The sequence below is a fragment of the Nelumbo nucifera genome, chromosome 1 (assembly GCF_055504915.1).
Source record: "Nelumbo nucifera cultivar China Antique chromosome 1, China Antique-T2T, whole genome shotgun sequence".
NCBI classification, from domain to species: domain Eukaryota; kingdom Viridiplantae; phylum Streptophyta; class Magnoliopsida; order Proteales; family Nelumbonaceae; genus Nelumbo; species Nelumbo nucifera.
Window position 1 is genome coordinate 190,864,154 of NC_142649.1, and position 18,424 is coordinate 190,882,577.

The following is an 18,424-nucleotide window of genomic DNA, read 5'->3' on the forward strand; positions in this document are numbered from 1 at the left end:
AAAATGTATTTTCAAATTTCTGATTTAAAAAAACATGATATTGTTTTAAACCATAAAATACATCTCATTATCATTCATAAATCATGCATCATCTGTACTCCAGTGTTTATTTTTTGTTCTAAACACCATCCTTTTAGTGGTTTTAAAAACGTGATTTATTTTCTGAAACATAACTAACTCATTTTTGCTACTCCAAAAAAAAAAAAAAAAACATGTTTTTTATTTCCTCTGGTGTAGCAATTTCAGAAACATACTGAGTATTGACATCTTGGTTCATATTTTTAGTTCAAATTGGTGATTGCATGATCACAACACTGATAACACATCCACATTTTTCTATTTGATTTTATTATTTCTCGTTATTACTTCACATTTCATCGTGTTAATGAATTTACAAAGTAAGGGTACTGATCGTTAATATATCAAAACTACATGAATTTACAATTAGATGTTTTTTTAACGGAGAAGTACCAATACAACCGATGCAGAATTCTGAATTCCAGCCCCTTGCCCGTGAATTTGGCATCAATTCACGATAGCATACTGTAATTCTTAGGGTCATTTTGGGCAATTCATATCAATTACCTAATTATGAAAAGAAAAAAATCTATTGCCTAGAACCAGCCGCGGCGCCGTAGTGGCTACGAAATTCACAGGAACCAAACAGGCAAAACCAGTTGGGTTTATGTTAATTGATTTGTCCAATCAATGTCAACGGATGGACTCTCTCTCTCTCTTTTATTACTTTACTTATGAGATAGTCTCTCGTATTCGTATAAAAGCAACCCAACTCACCAAATGGCAATTATTTCAAACTAGGTGATAGGTGAATGAAAAAAAGAAAGACGGAAAACAGAATTCTCAGGAAGGAGAGCTAGAAGCAGAGGAGATGAAGTTGGTTTGGAGTCCCGAAACAGCTTCCAAAGCTTACATCGACACTGTTAAATCAGTAAGCTCTCTTCTCAGTTCAAATCCAGAAAGATTCCTCCCTGTTTCCCCTTCGTCGGTTCTAACGAATGGTTTCCAATTTGATTTGCAGTGCGAAGTCTTCCAAGAATCCAGTGTCGCCGAGCTCGTGTCGGCCATGGCCGGTGGGTGGAACCCGCGGCTAATCGTCGAAGCGTGGCATCGGGAAGGAATCGTGGCGACCAGTGTCGGTCTCGCCGTTGCCAGCCGTCACACAAGCGGGAGACACGTCTGCATCGTGCCAGACGAACGGTCAAGATCCGAATACGTGGATGCCATGCGTGAGGCAGGCATGTCGCCGGAAGTAATCGTGGGGGAGGCGGAAGAAGTGATGGAAGCACTCCCTGGCATCGATTTCCTGGTGGTGGATTGCCGGCGGAAGGACTTCGCCAGGGTTCTGAAGCATGCTAAATTGAGCACCCGGGGTGCAGTCTTGATTTGCAAGAACGCTGGTTCAGAAACTAATTCAGGTTTCAGGTGGCGCAGTGTTCTGGGCGTTGGGTCTCGGGTGGTCCGGTCGGCGTTTCTTCCGGTGGGCAAGGGTGTGGAGATAGCCCATGTAGGAGCTAGTGGTGCAGGCCTCAGTGCACCGAAGGGTAAGAGCCGTTGGATCAGGCATGTCGATCAGGAATCAGGCGAAGAGTATTTGTTCCGGAGATGAAGTTATGCCTCTAATATTTTTCTTTTGCCTGTTTCTATTGTATATATTTAGAACGAAGGAAAGTCTTCAGATTCTATTTGTTCTTTCTTGAGTTCTTCGCTTCTCTGTAATTTCTTCTGAAGGTAGAGGGATGGGAGGTTGCAGTCATATCTGATTGGACTGAATATTTAATGAGAGAGAGAGAGAGCGCGCAAAAATCAGTTTCAGCCAATACTAGAGGAATATAATATATTAATCAAAGCAATATCTTTACCAAAAATCAACTGGCAACCTTTGGGTAAAGCATCATCTTGTTGTTTTCTTGGTGGTTGGTAATCGATGATGTTATCGGCTAGGAACTACTAATTGGTTCTATTATTTTTAACTGCTTTAACTAACCCACTAAATCCACAACTTGCCCATAATTATTATTGTTTGTTAAGCAAGATTCCAGTGATTGCAATTGGGGGAATTATGAACGAGACAATTTGGTGAATCGAGCCCATTTGATACTGATTATGAAGTTCAGATTCAGACCGTGTTTATTTCAAGCCAAACTCATAACAAAGTGGAAGGATTATTTGCACTGTTCTTAATTACCTGAACTGTAGGTCATCCTCATCCTCATCATCAATTATTTGCACTGATCTTAATTACTCGGCTATCTGAATACTATTTCATAAATCTATTTTATTTAAGTCATATATATAGATAAATTATTATTGCTTAAATCATTTTTTTATTTGATACAGTCGATGGTATTTTATACCGTAGGGGGGTGTCAATTGAACTGGGCTGCCCAATCCGATCCAATCCAATGTGAGTTTATTATAAATGGATCAGGTTCAATTCAATCTAATAAATATTTTGGATCGGTTCAATCTATTTGGACCGTTCAATCTATATTCTTATCTTATATCAATGGATTAGATATTGGCTTAATCCAACCCAATTCAATATAAATTTATTATGGATGGACCTAGTCCAATCCAATCTAATAAATATTTTGGATCGGATTGATCCAATCTAATATGCCTTGTTGGTCCATCTAATCTGTCCTAATTGATTTTGGACTGAACGGGTCCAATCCAAAACCAGTCCATTGACACCCTTATTTATGCCATATGCCCAAATCATCTTAGGCTGTATTTGGCATTCTTTATTTTAAAAACATATCTCTTTTTGTATTGAAAATTTCATTGTTCAATCATAGGGGCATTTTAACTGAAAAAAAAAAGAGATAAATCCTTAAAATAAGGAATGCCAAATGCAGCCTAGTCCATCCTCTCTCATTTTACCATGGGTAACATTGGTAAATTAGACCTCTAATATGAGAAGGCAAAAGGTATCTCATGCATGTCATTTTGGACTCAAGATATAATTTTTTTCATCCGATCGCATTTCAACTTTTGGAATATTTAAATGCTATAATATCTCGATCAAGTGCTTAGTCACTTCACTACTCTACTTTTTATTTTCTTTTTAGGGGGCGTTGGAATTTTGAGAGGGGGAAAGTTGGTCAATGGGGATTTTGGTTTCCATTGATCAAGAATTTCATGTTCTTTTTTTATATTTATCTAGAGGCTAGGAAAAGTTTATTTTCCTGGGTATCGGGTAAGTGATACCCATCTCCTAGGTAAGTAAATAACTTTTCCACCTAGGGGAAAGTTGCCAACACTTGAATGGGACAAAAATGCCCTTTTTAATAATGGATTTTTATGGCTAAAATGATCATTGCCTGGGCCTTAGAATGATAATTTGCAAATATATTTGTTAAGATGAATATTAACTTTTAAATTTATTAAATAGGCCTAACTCTAAGTGTTCAATGAGTGGTCCGGAAAATTGATACACATCATACTATATACGCTAGGGCCGTTAATGGACTCCGAAAGTTCGATATTCAATTCCTCTTCAAATCCAATTGTTCCAGATTTGGATGTTAAACCTTGCATCCAATTAATAGTCAGATAAGATGTGGATTTGAACACAATAAGATGTATGGGATTAAATCTGAATCCAATCTGAAATTCGACATAGTAAATCATATGCAGATGTGAATCTAATGATTTCTAATGATGCGTGATTTGAAAGCTCCAAGTTGGAAGGATGTCTGGGCATTGTTCACGCAACGAGTTGGACCAAGCTACAAAACAAAGATCAAAGAGACCAAGATGGATGACCCGGGGAGGTCACTCCGATGCTTAAGTTAGTATCTTTGTTGTGGTTGTGAGCTGAAAGATTGAATGCTAGAGAGCTTGTGTGTAAAGAATTGCGCGTACCTAGGCCCTAGAGGGGTTGATGTCCTTATATAGTTGAGTTGTTGTGGGTCTCACAAAATGATTCCAGGATCCTCAGCTTGAGTAGATGAGATCCGTTTCCACTTTAGACAAGGACTAACGTACCAGTCAATAAAGTTTACCGTTACCGCCCGATCCGGGCAGGGAGAGGATAAGGCATGCCATTACGCGGTGTGATCTCGGGAGGTTTAGAGTCCGCTAACAAGCTTTTGGAGTTGATTATGTGTCACTTCGGTTCCGAGGCCTCGAACTGGCTTAGGTGTCGAGGTGACTCTGTTCCGAGGTGACTCTATGTCGAGGTGACTCTATGCCGAGGTGGCTTTGTGTCGAGGTGCCCGAACACCCGGGATCCCAAATCGCTGACTAGGCTCCCCTTGCCTAGTTGCCATCCTGCTAGAAAATTGCGTCCATGTGACCTTTACTTACTAGGTCGTGCCAAATTACCCCTCATCAATTGCCCCCCAATCCTCATGCCAGGGGTCCTGACCCAGCGCGGGGAGTTCATGATGAGCCTAGGTGGATTTGGCATGATGTCTAGGTGGTACGGAGAGTGGACCTTCGGTTGGACCTATTCGACCAATTGGCTCGCCCAAAAAATGACCCTAACACCGGGGTGAACAGACATTGTAGGATAAACGCCCTACCTGTCTATGCACGGGCTACTTTGCCTTACCCATGCCAAAGCGACTGGTTTTTCAGTTGCCCATGCCAAAGCGACTAGGTCTTAACGAGCCCGTGCCGAAGAGGCGACTGGGTCTTAGGCTGCCTATGTCGAAGAGGCGATTAGGACTTCTCTGCCCATGCCAGAGAGGCGATTGGGTCTTATATAATGCTGAGGTCTCTTGTTAGCTTGGCACCATTGCCCTTAGGCTTTTGGGAGTGACTTAAGGTCCTCTCTCCAGTTCGTCGTCTTTAGGATCAGCTCGATGATCCTGTGGACTTAGTCATTTTTTCAATTGCGTTGAGGTTTCAGAGATAGTATCTCCTTAGGTTGTCAGCGTTCCAAGCTTAAGGTACCTATTTTCCTTCCATGGTCTCGAGCTCATAGGTTCATTCTCCGAACACCCGTCTCACCCGTTATGGACCTTCCCAATTCAAACCGAGATTACCCACGCCGGGCTCAGGTACTATTACCTTATAGAGGACTCGGTTGCCGACTCGGAATAGTCGATTCCTGACCCGGGCATCATAATATTGAGCTACTCATTGTTGGTAAGACGCAATTCGAATGTGGGCCAGATCGCGTACCTCCTCAACGAGGTCCAAGTTAGTTCTGAGCTCATCGTCGTTCGCCTCTTCATTGTAAGCTTCGAGCCACAGCGTCGGTACTTCAATCTCTATTAGGATATAGGCTTCCGTCCTGTATGTGAGTTGAAGGGTGTGTTTCGCCAGTCACGGTCTTGATGGTAGTCTGGTAGGCCTAAAGGACACTAGGCAGCTCGTCCACCCACAACCCTTTAACTTGCACAAGGCGAGCTTTTAGTCCGTAGAGGATAGCCCTGTTCGTCACTTCAGCTTGTCCGTTTGCTTGTGGATGTGCTATTGAAGTGAAATTTTGTTGGATCCCCATCTTGGTGCACCAGTTCTGGAATTTGATGTCCTCGAATTGCTTTTTGTTATCCGAGATCATGACTTTGGGAAGTCCGAAATGACACACGATGTTTTTCCAAAAGAAATTTTGCACATTCTAGGTTGTAATGCTTACCAACGGTTCGGCTTCCACCCACTTCGTGAAGTAGTCCACTGCCACGACCAAGAACTTCCTCTGCCCGGTTGCCGACGGAAATGGACCGAGGATGTTGATTCCCCACCGTGCAAAGAGCCACGGGCTAGTCAGATACTTCAAATCGGTAGTAGGTTGATGGAAGATGTTAGCATGCCTTTGACATCTGTTGCATTTCTTAACGAGTTTGAGTGTGTCTGCCTTCATAGTGGGTCAATAGTAGCCCTGCATTAATGCTTTTTGGGCAAGCGCTCTACCCTCCAAGTGTCCTCCACATAATCCTTCATGGATATCACGAAGTACGAACTCTGCTTTGAGGGTCGCAGGCAACGTAGGTAGGGGAGCATAAAGGATCTCTTGTACAGTCGTCTATCAATAAGGACATACTGAGCTGATTGATGCTCTACCCTCCTAATTGCATTGTGTTCTGTAGGTAGGGTCCTGTGGAGCAAATAATCAATGAGCGGGTCAATTCAGCTCAGTTCCGCTTGTAACATGGGAGTGACCTCTTCTGCCCCCTAGAGAATGCTGGGCCGGGGCAGGTCTTCTATGTACACAGTTCGCATGGTGTTGTCACTGGTACTTGCTAGTCGTGACAAGGCGTTGGCCTCAACATTCTCGGACCTCGGTATTTGCTTGATGAAACAAGAGCTGAAACTCGGTAGGATTTCCCTGACTTTAACTAGGTAGGCCACCATAGTTGAGTTGTGTGCTTCGTAGTCGCCAGTTGAGAATCGCAGCACACGATGAGATGTTTTGTCCCCATTTCTTTCGCTAAGTTTAGCCCGACAATTAGTACTTCATACTCTGCCTCGAATCCGAACCAGAGAGCATACTCCAGCTTCACCTCGCTCAGGCCATACAGTACCAGTCCTGCACCGCTTCCTCGTTGGTTGGACGAGCCATCTACGTGGAGGATCTAGGGCTCCTCGTCCCTGGTCGGTATTGATCTGATCGGGACCAGTGCCACACTGGTTAAAGCCTCTAACACGCTAGCGGGCTTAGTTAGTTCAGGGGCCATTGTGCTGAATGTGCATTCTGCTACGAAGTCCGCCAAGACTTGGGCTTTGATCATTGGCCGTGGCTCGAACCGGATGTCATAATCGCTAAGCTTGATGGACCACTTCGTCAATCTCCCTGATACCTCGAGCTTAAATAGGATGTGCCTCAGAGGTCTATCGGTAAAGTCGACAATGGTATGGGCTTGGAAGTATTGACGCAATTTCCGAGCTGCTACTACTAGCGCGTACGCCAGCTTCTCGATGTCGGGATATCTGGTTTTTGCGTCCTACAATACTTTACTTACATAGTAGACTAAACGTTGGACCCAGTCTACTTCTCTAATCAGTACCAAGCTGACCACCTCATCACTCACGGAGAGGTACTACTTCAACTTATCTCCTTCCTCAGGTCGGGTTAAAACTGGGGTGGTACTTAGGTACCTTTTCAGCTCGTCAAACGCGAGCTAGCACTCTTCAGTCCATTCGAAAGTTCCGTTCTTTTTAATTGCCTTAAAAAAGGGTAGGCACCGATCTGCCAATTTAGACAAACCGATTTTGGGCAGCTACCCAGCCAGTCAGCCATTGTACCTCCTTGATTTTCTGGGGTGGTCGCATTTATAAGATAGCCTTGATTTTATCTGGGTTAGCTTCGATGCCACGTCAGTTCACTATGCAGCCGAGGAACTTGCTCGACGTGACCCCGAAGACACACTTATTTGGGTTTAACTTCATATTGTATTTCTGTAAAATTTGAAAAGCAACATCTAAATCATTGATTAAAGATCTAGAAAATTGGGTCTTCACGATCACGTCATCAACATAGCATTCCACTTTATTGTCAATCAAAGGTTCAAAAATTTTGTTTACAAGTCTCTGGAAAGTTGCTCCAGCGTTTTTCAAACCAAAGGGCATGATTTTATAACAGTACATCTCGAGTTCGGTTACAAAAGCAATTTTATCTTGGTCAACTGTGTTCATCCTAATTTGGTTGAAGCCGGAGTAAGCATCCATGAAACTCAACAACTCATGCCCTTAGGTCGCGTCTACCAGGTGGTCTATTCTAGGCAGGGGGAAGCAATCCTTTGGGCAGGCTCTGTTCAGTTCGGTGTAGTCGACGCACATGTGCCACTTGCCATTGGCTTTCTTCACAAGCACGAGGTTAGCGACCCAACTCGGGTAATAAACCTCCCTGATGAAGTCTATGGCAAGGAGCTTCCGACCTCCTCATCGACTACCCTCCACCGCTCCGGGGCAAGGTTGTGTTTTCTTTGTCTAACTGGCCTAAGTAAAGTGTCCACATTAAGTTTATGAGTTATCACACTAGGGTTGATTTCGGATATTTCTGTTGCAGACCAGGAGAAAATATCTAAATCATTGAACAAGAAACTTACTAGATATGTTCAGAAAGGTTTGCTTATCAGGGCACCGATCTAGAGAGTTTTGGTCGGCTCGGCCTCGAAAACTGGTACGTGGACTATCTCTTCCATTGGGACCGCTCGCTCCTTAGTGTAGTTTGTTGGTTGCTCCAGTTTGACGTATTCCACCAATTTTTCCTTTCCCTTGAGGGCAACCACATAGCACTTATGGGATTCGAGTTGACTGCCTCGTATGATCCCTACTCCGTAATCTGTCGGAAACTTCATCGCGAGATAATAAGTCGATACTATCGCGCGTAAAGCATGTGTGATGGGCCGACCTATAATTGCATTGTAGGGGGACGGAGTCGCGACCACCAAGAATGTATGCTCAAACCGTACAATGTTCGGCCACGTGCCCGCCTCCACTGGTACTATGACCCGACCTATAGGCCTAACTTCTCCGCTGAATCCTACCAGTGGGGTATCTGCCGGTTTAAAATCACTCTATTGTAGTTGTAACTTGTCAAAAGTTCTTTTGAAGAGGATATTGGCCGAACTGCTTGAGTCCACCAAGACCTGCTTCACCTCGAAGTCGTTGATGATCAACTTTACGACAAGGGCGTAGTCATGAGGATATTGAATCCCACGAGCATCGTCCTCGGTAAAATAAATGGGTTCTTCGACTTGAGGTCGCTTTGGTGGGTTCTCTTCTCATGCTCCAGTTCTCAGACCGAAGTCTTCCCCGTTGTTGTTGTGCACCCTGCTACAATGGATCCCCCGATGATCATATTGATCACCCCGCGGATCGATCTTTCTTCTGGTAGCGAGCGAGGTGGTTGTTCATTCTGCCTACTAGTTTCCAGGGCGTCTTTCTTCTGATTTCCCTATCGGTCCCCCTGTCCTTTCTCCGTGCGCAAAATGTAGTTCTTCACTTCTCCGTGTTGTGACCATGGTCCCGATGAAAGTGGCAATAATCATTCTGGTTCCTGGTCGTTCGGTCTCCCCATAGCCTGGGTGGCCATTTGACGATGTATGAGTCTTTAATGGCCATCAAGATCTCTCCTCACTTCGCGTTGAGGGGAGTATAGTTGGTTCTCTCTACTAGTGGGGTTCTGGAACGTTGACTTGACCTATAACTTCGGGAGGGGGACTTGCTCCTGGAGCGCGATGACTTGCTTCTTTGCCTCGAGGACTTACTCAAAAGACTCATCATACTTGTCTAGTAGTGGTACCTTGAAATCTTTCAGCATTGGGGCCGCCAGGAGTTTGGGTGATAGGGAGATGGCCGGCTTAACAGAGCAGGTGTTGTTCTTGTGGCCACCGAGCTTACCTCTTCTCTTTCTTGGCTTTGATCTACTAGATGGCTAGGCTTTGCTGGTGGGATTTTCCTTGCTGAGGAACAGCAAGTCTTGCGACGTCACCGTTGCTGCTTTTTTGGTGGTGCTGCATTTGTACTGCCGACCTCAGTGTTGTCAAGTATCTCGATCTTGCTCCAAATGATGGGGCGAGGTGGATCGGGGGTTCTTCCCGCCGCTTCTTCTTCGCCATGTGACCGGCGCTGGTTGTCAAGGGGTACCGAGTGGTCTCCTCTCGAGCCCATGCCTCAAGCCCTGAGCTGATGATCTACATTGTCTTGATGTAGAAGCTATTGACTATGCCTCTCGGGCTGGCTGGGTTCGGGCCTATCCTTCGAGTTCTCTGTTCAGGAGGTTGGGGGAGTACGTCGATCACCTACTATGCCTCGTGGCAGGGTCCGTCCCGAGGGAGGGACCGGTACCTGTGAAGTTCTCTCACCGTGGGGAGGAGATTGGCTGACGTTCTAATGAGCCCAGTGTTGGTTTTGGTTCTGAGTTTTTCATTGATGTTGTTGGCTGGTTCGACTACAGTGGTGGGAACTACTGCTGGTGCTGTTGATAGAAGTAATACTGCTGAAACTACTGGAATTGGTGAATCTGCATCGTCTGGATGCTCTGAGTGAGGTCGTTAAACTGTGCCCGACCCTAGGGGGAATCATAGAAGGCTTCGAGAACGTGGTGTTCACTTGGGGGAGCAGGACACTCACCTGTTGAGTAGTGTGCGGCACAGACAGTGATGGAACCCCCGAGACTATTAGGGGGATGGTGAACTGGCCAATGGCCACTGAGGGACCCTGGGGAATGACCATTTGCTACTCTTGTCCCCCAGTGACGTTCATGTCGCTCTTTCCGGTGTGGCTGGAAGATGCCATTGAGGTTGAGATTGAAACTAGGATGGGTATGACCTTTTGATCGTTTCCCACAGGCAGCGCCAATTGATGATGCGCGATCTGAAAGCTCCTAGCTGGAAGGATGTATGGGCGTTGTTCGCACAGCGAGTTGGACCAAGCTGCAAAACAGAGATCAGAGAGATCGGGATGGATGACATAGGGAGGTCACTCTGATGCTTAAGTTAGTATGTTTGTTGTGGTTGCGAGCTAAAAGCTTGAATGCTAGAGAACTTGTCTGTAAATAATCGCGCGTACTTGGGCCCTAGAGGGGTTGATGTCCTTATATAGTTAAGTTGTCGTGGGTCTCACGAAACGATTCCGGGATCCTTAGCCTGAGTAGATGAGATCCGTTTTCGCTTTAGACGGGGAGTAGCATACCAGTCAATGAAGTCTATCGTTACTGCCCGATCCGGGCGGGGAGAGGATAAGGCCTACCATTACGCGGTGTGATCCCGGGAGGTTCGAAGCCCACTAAGAAGCTTCTAGAGTCAATTATGTGTCACTTCGGTTCCTGGGCCTCAAATTGGCTTAGGTGTCGAGGTGGCTGTGCCAAGGTGACTCTATGTCGAGGTGGCTTTGTACCGAGGTGCCCGAACACCCGGGCTCCAAAACTGCTGACTTGGCTCCCCTTGTCTAGTTGTCATCCTGTTGGTAAATCGCGTCCACGTGACATTTACTTACTAGGTCATGCCAAATTACCCCTCATCAATTTCATAGTTAGATATGGATGGGGATGTAATTGGATACGATCTGAATCTGATCAATTTACAACCCTACTATCTACTACTAGAATTCTAGGATACTTTGAACCTTGGTAGCACCAAGACCAGAAAAAGGAATAAATATTTGAATATTCAAATATTTGAATTCTAGGATACTTTGAACCTTGGTAGCACCAAGACTAGAATTCTATGAATTCAATTAAATATTTGAATATTCAAATCGATTCAAATTCAATCGATTAATTATTTTAGATAATTAATAAATATATAAAATAAATATTTTTATTTATATAAAGTATATAAAAATATATATTATTTATATAATTTAATTATTATATTTATAAAATATTTAAATATTTTATATAATATATATAAGAATTAAATAATTGGTTGAATTCGGATATTTATCAAATTGAATCAAGTAATATCCAAATTCGATTCGATTATGTCAAATCCTGTATTTGAAATCGGATTTTCGAATATTGTTGACACCCCTAGGTGCAAGCAGGATAAGATCCCAAGTCTCCTCTACAACTAGTAGGAGACCCTACCAACCAATTGATTCACACCTTGCCTCTAAGTTTGTAAATTAAAACTAAAGAAATTTTGATTAGGTAAACATGATGGTTGTGTAATAGATTAGGTGAATATAATTGAATCGAATTCAGATAATTTGAATATCATGATCATCTGAATTCAAATATCCCATTCATACCGTTTAAGTAATCGAATCGAATTCGGATATAACCTTATTTGATTCAATAAATATCCAAATTTGGTTGATTATTTAATTCTTATATATAATATATAAATATATAACTATTTATATAATTTATATATAATAATTAAGTTATATAAATAATTTATAAATTTATATAAGTAAAATATTTATTAATTATCTAAAATAATTAGCCAGTCAATTTCAAATCAAATCAAATATTCGAATATTTAATCAAATCTGAATTCAGACATTAATTTTCAATATCCATTGGATATTAAATTATCTAATCGGAATCAAATTCGTACATTACCTCATTCAATTCGAATTCGATCCAATATTATACCCCTAATGGGGTATTGTCATTACTTATTGATTCTACAATCCCCTACACAATCAACATCAACAGCAAGTTCATGATCAGCTATATGATTTCTTATTACCGAGCTTCTTCTCTTACATCCACACATCGAAATTTCCTTCTCAAAAATCGGTCCTCATACCCACCCCACAGCTTTTGTAAACATTTTAGTGGAGATGTTCCCTGTGTGCAGCTGCTAGAGGTGTGAGGACCATTTTTTTGTGAGGAAAGCCGATTTCCCATACACCCATCTTTCTGTTCCTGAAATATGTCATATCAATAAATATACAAAAAATGTTAATTATATATTTTTTGAAAACAAAGTGATAATACTTTTTAGTTTGATTTTGGAAAAGTATTCTTATTTCTGAAATTTAAAATAATATTTTGAAAAATAAAACAAAAAAAAAAATTACTTCGATACGACTGATACGGATTGCATTTAATGTGTCCTAATTAGGGGTGTCAATTGGACTGGATTTGGTCCAATTGGATTCAGTCCAATGTGAGTCCATTACAAATGGATCAGGTCTAATCCAATTCAATGGATGTTTTGGACCATTTGGATCGATCCAATTTAATGTTTGGACCATCCAATTTATTCAAATTTATTTTAATTTAGATTTGTTTCAACCCAAATCTGGTCCATTGACACTTATATTCTTATCTTATATTAATGGACTAGATCTTGGCTTAATCCAACCCAATCCAATATAAATTTAATGGACGGATTAGGTTCAATCCAATCTAATAAATATTTTGGACTGAATTGGTCCAGTCCAATATATCTTGTTGGTCCATCCAATCCATCTAAATTGATTTTGGATTGGACCCCATCCAATCCAAAACCGGTCCATTGACACCCTTAGTCCTACCACACTTAATTAATGTGATATTTGGGAGTGATTGTCTCTAAATGGGTTTTTAGACAAGTCCTTATTAAACAAGCAATTTATGAGTGTTTGTGAAAAAAACCCTTCTTTCAAACATGGGCTGGTATAGGTATTTTGATAATTAGCTGGCGGGACAAGATAGGCCCACAATGCAATAAGCACTTATTAAAAAGTCCAAATTTTGAGCTTCTTCAAACATACTTATTTAGTTGAAAAAACGCTTATTGGAATTTTTCACCAAACAGCTGTAAGTGCTTTTTTAGGTGTTTTTAGAATCCTTTAAGCGCTTTTCCCAAAGTACTCACAAACAAAATGTTGATCTCTTATGCACCCTCCTACAAACGCTGGTTTAGAACTTTCATGGATGATGGATCATACCAACCCACGTTTAAATGGATTTAGTGTAAAAGTAAAAATAGATAAAATATAAAAGAATGAACTAATAACCTTTGGATCAGAATCTCCATCTCTATCTGAATATAAAAGGAAAACATGCTTCTGAAATTAAAAATCCAAGAAAAAAAATTCTAGTTCAAGTTTTGTACCCTTCACAATGAAAGGAGTATAGATATAAATACGACCTTGTATTTTGTATTATTTTTGTATGTATTTATTGAACCTATAAGATGCATCCCCCCTAAGTTTGGAATTCTAGTTCAAGTTTGGTCCATATACCATACTCACAGCCCTTTGCAAGTGTGCATTAAGAATATCTTCGATGAATAAAAATATACAAATATGAAAATGTTCCCAATGCAAACAAAAAGGCTGTGAAGACTCTGTGAAGACAATTTTGTGAGAATCCGGTCTCACTTTTTTTTTTATAATATTCGGTAAATCCGGTCTTCTAAGTTTGCGAAAGATGATGCAAATACTCAAATGTGAAGTATGAATATCAAATTTGCCCTTTTAAGACAAGCAGGTGTGCACGTGAACACTGTTAGATAAATTGTATGGAGAGATCACCCAAATTTGGCATTCAGCCGAGGGTATAATTTTATGCTGATCAAAGGGCCGTTTGTTCTCCAAAACGTAGAACAAGTTGGTTAAACTGAATGAGACATCTGAGTAATGCTGACAACAATAAATGCTGAAGTTGCACCCCTAGATTTAGATCTAAATCGGTTTGGGCCTTGGTTGACCTTGAACTTGAACCTAGTTCAGCACTCATACTCTCAGGTTTAGGCCCATATCTTATGCTTGGGCCTGGATTACTCTTAAACCTATTTCAATCCATTCAAATTTTGGGCCTGGGTTGACCTTAAATCTAGTCCAGACCGCTCAAGTTTCAGCTCTAGGTTAACAGTGTATGCCCATTCCTTTTCTCAAAAGCTACATGCTTCAGCTTCCATTGCAGTCTCAATAAGAAACTTTGCCCTCCCATCCAGAAAGGCAAAGGCTGCATTTGGAAACGATGTAAATGGAGTGTAAATTCTGGTTCAGGATAAATTTGCATTCTGCTGGTTCAGTTTTGTTTGTATTTGACAACATTACATTTATACATTGATAAATGACCGAAAACATATTTTTCAATATATATTTATATTAATTATAAGATGTAAAAGTACATTAATAAAAAAGAAGTAAATTTGCATTCAAGTGAGATTTTGATAAAAAAAGTCATGATTTATTGGAATTTGTATTTATATCCATTACAGCTAAAAGTCTGTTTTGGTAAGAAGGTAAATTTGTCAATACAAAACTAACCCAACTTTACAATTTATATGAACTGTTTTACACTCTACATATTTGCATCGTTTCCAAATGCAGCCAAAGTGTTTTAAACAGATCTGGTGAATGAGCATAATTAGGATTAATTAAACACGATAATTGTATAGTGGGTTGTGAAAATGATAATGCCCCATACCAATCATAAAATATATAGTGTGGATTATTATCATTGATTCCACAGCACGCTGAACAAATATTGCTTTCAGCTAATCGTATCTTGAGTGAATAGGTGCTACAACTGCACATCTTGACTATGTTTCATACTTGAATATTGTCACTGATGATTATTGATTCCAGATGTGCAGCTGTACAATCCAGGATTCAACCGATGATAGTGACGAAACCACCAGAAGGTCTAACAAATAAACGTATTCACAACACCCAATCCTTGCTGATTCCCATCTTGATAAACATTGAAAATTTTCAAAGTTATAATGAGACGTATGAATATACTGAAGTCGTGGGCAAGGTTTAAAGTATTGAAAACATTATGCGTAATGGAAAGGCAAATTTAAGAAACGTATTAGGATACACGTTGGATATGCATGGATACGGACGAAAAATTAAGATACACATGAAAATACATGAAAATGCTATAAATAATCTAATAAATCATAAATAAACATTAATATCACTAAATATAAGACATAAATGAGCTATTTATGCATAAAAATAACATGTTTTAGTGGGTTTTATGAAAAACATATTATAATCAATAAATGGAAAGTCGTGAATAGAAACATACTATCTAATTATGGACATAATAGATCAAGTAATTATTTTGCAAGTTTTATTCTAAAAATTAAATTAAAATTAAGAAAAGTAAATATGTAACAAAAAATTGAATGGATTTATGGACATAATAGATGAAATAATTATTTTGCATATTTTATTCTAAAAATTAAAAATAAATAAATATCAATGTTTTAAAACACAAAGGCATTCCACTACCTAGGGTAAGCCTCTTGAAGTAGTTCAGAATGCAAGAGGCGTAAGCCTCTCGAACACAAGGAGGCGTAAGCTTCCTTAAGAGGAGGAAGGGGGATTTCATTTTTTTCTTTATCTTTAATAAAAATGTTTTATATTAAGAAAAATAAAAATGTATAACATTTGTTAAAAGGGGGGGTCTTGTCGAAGGGGCAGGGGCAAACCACTTTATTTCCTCTTATCTTTTCTAACATTGGCTGAAAATGCAAAAAAAAAAATGAAAAAACATATTTATTTTGGCTCATTTTTTCACAACCTTGAAAAATTTATTGAATCTTGCAAATTTATAGATGTTTTGGCAAATTTTTACAAGATTTGAGTCTTTAGAAAGGTTAAAAAGTTTCTTAGAGAGTTTGGGAAAGAAAGAAGGCTTCTGAAATGGGTTTAGAATCCCTCTTTCAAAGGGAGTTTTATTTGCGTTTCCGCCAGAGTAAATTCGTACTGTCTCAGTCGACACGCTACCTTATTGGTGGCATATCGGCCAATACGGTGCCAAAACACTCTGAATCTTCACGATACAGCTATAATACAGTTATGATACAGCTTCGATACGACGAGAAGATACGACACACTCGATTTGGTATTGTGTACCATGTCGAGAACTTGCTGAAACGATATGTATCGGCTGATATGGGCCAATACGTGATGAAATTTTGAACCTTGGTCGTGGGGTGGTGTATGTTTGAACAGATGACAACATTTTTTTCTTTTTCCGAAAAATGTCTGATGTTTGGTTAGTGGTTTTTTGGAAAAATGTTTTTTCAAACAACGCTTTGGAAATGGGGAAATGTATGGTTTGAGAAAACATCATTTTTATCATTTCCCCACTTCTTCTACTGTTGCTAGCAATAGTATATTGATATTGCACCGAATAGAAAACCCAAAAAAAAATGTTTAATGAGAAAATAATATGTCTATGCAGCACCATTTTCAAAGAAAGTGCCTTTCAGGAAACAGTATTGGTTCCAAACACCGCCAAAAAACTCCAAGAGGCTTCTCCTTGCTTTGGATGAGGAAAAGCTAGCCCAAAGCAAACAGGCCTTCCATGTAGTAGGGCAGTAACTAGATCAGATTCGTTTGGATCCAATTATCTGATCTGATTATTAAACTTTGGTTTCCAAATCTGGTTCGAGTTTAGCATATTAGATATTGAATCAGATTCGGATTTAATTTGTATTTAGTTTAGGGAGAATGACGGTTCACCCCAGGGTCAGAATTTTTAGGCCTAAAGTACAGTTGGAGTGGGTGCCAGCTCAGAATTGATGCCATTCATGGTGAGTCATTGGTGTGTAGAGTGGGGGTTTTTGACATTTTGAATGTTTATAGCTCTGCAGTGGAAATCATAAATTTGCATTGGGCCGGTCCGTACTTTTTCGTTTAATTTATTGTACTTGTAATAATAAAAAATTAAAAAATAATTATTTTTAATTTATACATTTATAACAATATAAAATATTATATTTATCAATTATAAAATTTATATAATCATATATAATATCTATATACATATATTATGCTATATAATAATAATAAGAATAATAATAATAATATGTTTTAATCAGGCTCAAACCAGGTCGGACAATTGAGTGATTAATGATTTTTACAGTTAGAACCAATGTTTTAAAAATTGACTCAGACTCGAAACCGCTTTGGCCATCGGTTTCTGGGTCAGCAGTTCAATTATTTAATTTGAACAAATGACTTGTTCCAATTTAAAAAGAAAAGAATGGTTTTTGGCCAAAGAACAGGTTAAGGATGAAACAGAACCAACTATTTGGATGGTTTTCTGGCTGAACGGTCCTACCATCTGAGTCAATAACGGTTCAAAAACCATGATTTAAACTATCTAATTGGTGGGTAAACCAGTAAACCATGACCTAGTGAGCTTTTCCCTTCCTCAAATTTTTTCTCTCTCCTTGAAGTATGTAATTCTGCGGAGAGAGGAAAATAAAGCTCATCCAATCCAAGTATACCTGACAAGGTTAGTTGAAAAAAGAAAAGTGAGTTTTAAAAAATCAAAGGTTTGGGTTGAAAATTGCACGCTGTTGATGGTTTGATGTTGGAGTCTAATATAAAAACCTCCCTTGAAGTTTATGATAATCATTAAAACTTCTCCTGATGTTTCACTTTTACAAACACTTCCCCTATGGCTTTATATAAACCTACAGTTACCTTCCTCCCATCTTTATCTTTTTCCTGGTAATGGAGACTTCAAAGTTATAAAATTACACTTACAACTTAATAGGGTATATTTCAATATAATTCAAAATTCTATATATGCCCTTCCAAATTTTATTAGACCTAACATTTTATAAAGTAAAATAACTTTATTCTTTCCAATCTAATTCAGTGATTTTTTAGTTAAATGTGAAAAATTATTTTAGGGGTATTTTAATAAATTTTCATATAAGGGTAAAATGGGTACTTTTGAAAAACTAACGCATTAGACCAATGTTTTCTGTCCAAGATAATAAGAAAAGGGAGGTAACTGCAGGTTTTTTTAATGCTATAGAGGAGGTTTTTGTTGAAGTGAATCTTGGGAGGTTTTTATGATTATCAAACCCTCAGGGAGGTTTTTATATTTTACCCTAATTTATATATTCTTTTTGTCATGAAAAATAATGTATTTATAATGAATGAAAATGCAAAATAGAAAAGAAGAAAGTTGTGGGCTCTCTTTCTTTTGCAGTGTAAATCTAAACTGGATACAAATTTTTCATCTGGTGCAGTTTTAGATGATTGTATCTATTTGTTTGTAATTATGATTTGAACTCTTATA

At 39.5% G+C, this 18,424-nt stretch overlaps 1 protein-coding gene across 1 annotated transcript; it reads left to right on the top strand.

The window, feature by feature from the left end:
- The first annotated feature begins 745 nt into the window (after nucleotides 1-745).
- On the top strand, nucleotides 746-1,774 carry LOC104596244 (uncharacterized). Its single transcript, XM_010257321.3, has 2 exons — nucleotides 746-949; nucleotides 1,040-1,774. The coding sequence occupies exons 1-2, from the start codon at nucleotides 890-892 to the stop codon at nucleotides 1,625-1,627; spliced, it is 648 nt and encodes a 215-aa protein (XP_010255623.1). The 5' UTR covers nucleotides 746-889; the 3' UTR covers nucleotides 1,628-1,774.
- The last annotated feature ends 16,650 nt before the right edge of the window (nucleotides 1,775-18,424 follow it).

Coding starts and splice junctions, on each gene's coding strand:
- LOC104596244 (XM_010257321.3), top strand. CDS start 890: ATGAAGTTGGTTTGGAGTCCCGAAACAGCTTCCAAAGCTTACATCGAC. Junction 950..1,039: donor ACATCGACACTGTTAAATCA/GTAAGCTCTCTT, acceptor TTTGATTTGCAG/TGCGAAGTCTTCCAAGAATC.